General features: G+C 36.7%; 1 protein-coding gene across 3 annotated transcripts; it reads right to left on the reverse strand.

Moving 5' to 3' along the window:
• Nucleotides 1–2,872: 2,872 nt before the first annotated feature.
• On the reverse strand, nt 2,873–5,191 carry cnih4 (cornichon family AMPA receptor auxiliary protein 4). 3 transcript variants are annotated; one of them, XM_059508658.1, is made up of 5 exons: nt 5,033–5,191; nt 4,793–4,861; nt 4,186–4,298; nt 3,973–4,113; nt 2,873–3,006 (listed from the first exon to the last, which is right to left on the reverse strand). In XM_059508658.1, the coding sequence occupies exons 1-5, from the start codon at nt 5,099–5,101 to the stop codon at nt 2,979–2,981; spliced, it is 420 nt and encodes a 139-aa protein (XP_059364641.1). In that variant the 5' UTR covers nt 5,102–5,191; the 3' UTR covers nt 2,873–2,978. The 3 variants fall into 3 exon arrangements, with proteins under 3 accessions (XP_059364641.1, XP_059364643.1, XP_059364642.1); XM_059508660.1 differs by having other exon boundaries at nt 4,793–4,867; nt 5,007–5,108; XM_059508659.1 differs by lacking the exon at nt 5,033–5,191 and adding an exon at nt 5,002–5,016 and having other exon boundaries at nt 4,793–4,867.
• Between the last annotated feature and the right edge of the window lie 237 nt (nt 5,192–5,428).

The following is a 5,428-nucleotide window of genomic DNA, read 5'->3' on the forward strand; positions in this document are numbered from 1 at the left end:
GAGCTGCTCTCTTAGGGGAAATATGCTCTAATAGTCTTGGTGGATAGCCGCATGGGAGAATCACCAAAATCTGCTGCTGGGGCTCTACTATGGCAAGCACGAGGTCTTAAGCCCCGTTCACACCAAGAACGTTAACTATAAAGATAACGATATTAGCGTCCACACCGAGCGCCAACCTCCCGTTCTCTCTCGTGAGGCCAATAAGGAAGTGACTAAAACTGCAATTCATCGACTGGCCGCTTGAGGCTGGCTGCAAAAGGGAGTCAGTTCCATAGACTCCCCATGTTAAAATGCCCAACTTTACAGCAGGAAAAAACATGTTTACAGCCTGGTTCAAAAAATGATTTTGGTCTAAATAGCTAATTTTGCCCTTCATGACAACTGTGAGGGGGGTGAATTTAAACTCATCCGTTTAAATTATATTAAGACTTAAAGTTCTGCATAATTAAGGGCGTAGCCACTTGAGTGACAGGTGGATTGCCGCTGCTGACACTGCCGTCGTGCTAGGTGAGTGTGGCTACAGCAACTAGCTCCCGCCTTTTTGCCCATTTTTGATTGTCCGGGAGAGTCGCGCGGTGACGCTCTGCCAAGATGGCGACGGCCCGCTCTACACACTTTAGGCTTCAAAAACAAACTTCAGGAGTCTACGGGTGACGTCACGGACACTACGTCCATGTTTTTATACAGTCTATGGTCCACACCAGCGAGATATCGTCTGTTTATTCTGAGCGCACGTGCGTCTGCCGCTTTAAATCCTCGAGCTCGTTATAGCAGGATGGATTCTGATTGGATGTCAATGTTTGTATCGTTCATCAGCTGGGAAAAATCGTTCTGAAAATGATTCCAACGATACCGTTTCTCTATGCCTTTATCGTTATAGTTGTAGTGTGGACTCTGCTATTCTTTAATATTGAGAACGATTTTTAGAACTATGTCTTTATCATTATCTTTCTAGTTATCGTGCTTGGTGTGAACGGGTCTTTATTCTTTGTCTTCAGAGTCGAGATGATCTAAAAAACGATTTAATAAAAATGATAAAAACAACAAATTTAAATTTGAAATTTACAATTAAAAATATTTAAATAACACTATAAGTGTTACTAATGAAATAAGTTGTTTATATAATAAAACAAAAAATGCCAAAACAAATTGACTAGAGCTTTAAAATAAAAACACAAAAAATTCTACAAAAAAAGTTCTAAACGAACTGAAATAAAAACCAAAAAAGTAAAAATAAAAGATTATCTCAATATTACAATATCATCATTATAAAAATGTTTTAAAAATAATAGTATCTCAATAAATCTAAAATAATGCTGATATCAGTGGTATTACAGCAGCAGACCATTTAGTCATTTTGAATAAATAGCGGGAAGAAATCAAACTTTAGTTTTAGAAGGAAACTGGACAATGAAACAATGTGCACTGAACTGTATCTAAATGAATTTTGAAAACATGATATTCATGATCATCTTTTTATTTAATAAACCCCACAAATGCAAATATGCAAAAGAACTCAAAATAACCGGTGACACAGATCTCACATGCTACAAACCAAACCCTCTCGAATGACAGCAGTATGATGAGACATGAACAGCTACTTAACAGGGCTATTCAACGCAGGACACTGATAAAACTCAATGAAGATCATGTGATGCTGCGTAGTGTTTGAACAGACCCACACCCCTGCTTACCAGCATTCATTAACCTCGACAAAGCTGAATCCTCAAAGAAAAGAAAATTCAAAATTCAAAATCAAAGTATTTTTGTAAAGAAAATGATACCCGTTTTTAAGCAGCTCTTAGATTTTTTTCTATAGTATTTACATGACAATTAAACTTTGATTTTAAATCAACAGGCAGCACAGCAAATACTATGACATAAATTCAAAACACATTTTATGATTTAAATTGGATGACTTTTGAGAATTTAACATGCATTTTGTAATAAGCACCTTTGAAAAAAATAAAATACCCAAAAGAAAAATACCCAGATGGAAATTCTAAGAGAAATGTGCAATTTTTTCATTAAAACAACATTAAAAATATCCTAATGGTTCTTAACATTGCCTTCAGTTTCTTTAAACAAAATATAGTTTATTTCATGTGATTTTGGGCTCCAAGTTTGGTGAGAGTCACCCCTACAAGGATGAAATCTCACTTTAACATCAAGCAAATATCAAGTCGTCTGGTCTGCTAAAATTCTGACACATTCTTAAACATGAAAAGCAGCACAAAATGATATCTGCTCAAAAACAAGCCATTGAAATGTCATTAGCAGAAAGTTGATCAAATGGCTCAGATGTGATTCAGAGCGGATCTGAATCAGAGAGGTTGTGATGAACACATTAGTGCTGGTTCTGGTTATTCTAGAGTGCCGTTCAGCTGTAAACAAGAGAACATACACAGAAAATGCTTCCAACAACAGGCAATAATAAAAAAAAAAAAAAAGCATGCAAGTGAATGAGGGAGAAAATCAAAAAAAAAAAGCATGAATTTGACCATGTATGCGTCTAGCTCATCAAATTGAAGAAGAAAAAAAAGCATACATTTCAAACCATTAAGGGTAAATCTATGAAAACTTGTTTCTGCCACGGGATACAGAAAAATATATCTCTCTCATAATTATAACTTTTTTCCTCAGAATTGCACGTTTATTGTTACTGTGTTTATATCTTGCAATTCAGAACTGCAAGAAACAAAGTCTGAACTGTAAGATATAAAGGCAGAATGTTTTATAATCCTGTGGCAGATCCTGGACGTGTGTTGTCTTGATGCTTCAGCCCTGAGAAGCAGTGCAAGATACAGAGAAACCAAAGTGAAGTACAGACACGTGACGAGAGGAGAGCGCTTCATCAGGGGTTTGTGGTCAGTGAGAACGTGTTGAGGAAAGCTGGAGCTGATCTTCTGATTGGGATGCTTGGAGTTTATTCACAAAATGTAAAGGCCAGTTCATGATTTGGCAGTTTGTGTTGTGGGTCAGTCGTTGATGAGAGCCAGGATCATGCTGCAAAACAGCAGAGAAAATAAGTTACACAGCGACACTGCACACTAGCCTCGCTACGGCTACTGTTACCAGCTCCTTAACATTTCATCCATGAACTAAAACACATGATTCGGAGTGAGAGAACTTTTCTAGATTGATTTGATTTGATTAAGTTTTGCTGAATGCACCATGCAGAGGCATGTGATCAGCAAAAAAGGACAAAAAAAGAAATCCACCTACTCAATATGACTATATAATAATAAATAGTAATGATTATAAATTAGTTAATATTCAAAATATTTCTCTTTTTATTTAAAAGAAAATTCTACAATAATGTAAAAAAAAAACTAAGTATTTAATTAAAATATAATTATTTTCTTTATTGTTGTTAATAATAATAGTGATACAACTAATAATCATCATAACTTAGTATTATTTAATATATAGATTAATAATACTTACATTAAAATAAATATATGAATTAAATAAAAAAGAAACATTACTACTGCAATAATAGTATTCTACTGTAAAATAAAACTTTAGTATAGTAAAAATTAATAATAGTAACATTACAGTTGATCATAAAAATAATACTACTGTAAATTTTAATAATAATTATACATATTAATAGTAATAATTATTACTGTTACTTTCGTAAATAATAAAAGATAAAATACTGATAATGAACAGTAATTTTATTATTACAAAAACAATTACATTTTATTGCTAAAATATTTGGCTTTTGGAATACTATATTGCTGTAAAATAACATTATTACTATAACTTAATAATAATATTATTACTGTGTTATTTTTTAGCTTAATTTCTGTCCTTTTTAAATGTTAAATCCTAGAGCAGACAGCTCTTAACGCTGGAGTCGACTCTTCTGAGAGCTTCGTGGAGATGTTGGTGTGTGCTGTGTTTCAGGTGTAGTCTCCTCTGGTTCAGAATAAGCTGCAGCAGAGCTCAGAGGTGCTGTGTTTTTACCTGTACAGGTAGATGAAGAAGCAGAGGAGGTGGAAGCCCAGTTTGATCATGGCTTCCTTCATGTGGGACTTGAGCTGGCCTCTGTTGTGAATCTCTGTGGGATCGTACACTCCCATGTTCCCCAGGGGAACCTTCACGTATCTGTTCACACACAACAGTGGCTGTTAACACATGTTTACACACACAGTGTGTGAGGCGTGATGGCTGAATCACCTGTAAACATCCCAGGACGCCACGGGGAGGTTGAGCAGGAACACAAACCAGTGCATGGAGCCCAGCATGAGGAGCGTGGCCAGAGCCTGAGCGATCATCTCAGGACCGACCCACTGAACACAGACAGGAACATCACACACACAGCACTGCTTCAGATACTGACTGAATAACACTGCCGTCAGATCACAGATTACAGGCATGTGTAATTCAGATGAAATCCCATCTCTGTCACGTATGACTGCAAAATCAACTAAAACCCCGATCTCAAAGTATTACAATATTTTAATGATTTTAAAACACCTTTTTATGAACAGGCAGGTGAAAAGCTCAAATACTGAAATTCTGCCACATGTAATCTTTAACACTCTTAAAATTATGAAAAAAATAAATAAAGTTACACATCATCCTATATGTTATGCCTCTATGTAATATAAAAACAATGATAAAAATATATATATATATTTGTATTTTTGTTATATTGATTATCAATCATTTCATAATATAATAAAAGTCTGTTATTGATGAAATGTAAACCAGTTCAATTTAAATTGAGGTTCATTTATATTTCCTATTGTGCCATGAGCTATAGATTATAGTTCAGCCTCACTTTGTTGAGTTTGGAGCAGCAGGATCGAGCATTGATGTAGTCACACTCCAGATCAGACAGAGTGATGATCTGAGACTGAGGTTAGGGAAACATGGAGATGATTAATAATCATTCATAACAGTCTGTAACCTGTCACTGAGCTCAGGTCTGGAGCTTCACTCAAACACACATCTGAAACATCATCAGTCATCAAGAGTTACAAACAACACCTGACCCGCTGCAGCAGCTCGTGAAGGATACGAAATACACCGACAGGAAGATTAAAGCACAGCAGTCGACGAGCGAGAAGATGAACACGGCCGCCTCCATCTCTGCACTTCCGCTTTCACTGCTGCTTCCGGGTGCTTCTTCTCTCTCCCGCTGCTGGAGCGTCGAGGCACACGAGCGCCACCGATCGGCGGAACCGAGCCAGTCAACGACATGAGGGTAAAGGGTAAAACCATAGACATGTATAGAAAGGCTAGATGGCTCAAGGCGGAGTCAGCTGTGTCGTCACTTGGCGGCCATCTTAGGTCAGGAGACTGCGCTGCTGCTCCCTGCTGCTGTGGACGGAAGGTTAGTGACATACGCCAACTAAAATGCTCGTAACTTGCTGAATTCTTGACGGATTTACAAACGGTTTGGTTTATTACAAAC

The sequence above is a fragment of the Carassius carassius genome, chromosome 24, assembly GCF_963082965.1.
Source record: "Carassius carassius chromosome 24, fCarCar2.1, whole genome shotgun sequence".
Lineage (NCBI taxonomy): Eukaryota > Metazoa > Chordata > Actinopteri > Cypriniformes > Cyprinidae > Carassius > Carassius carassius.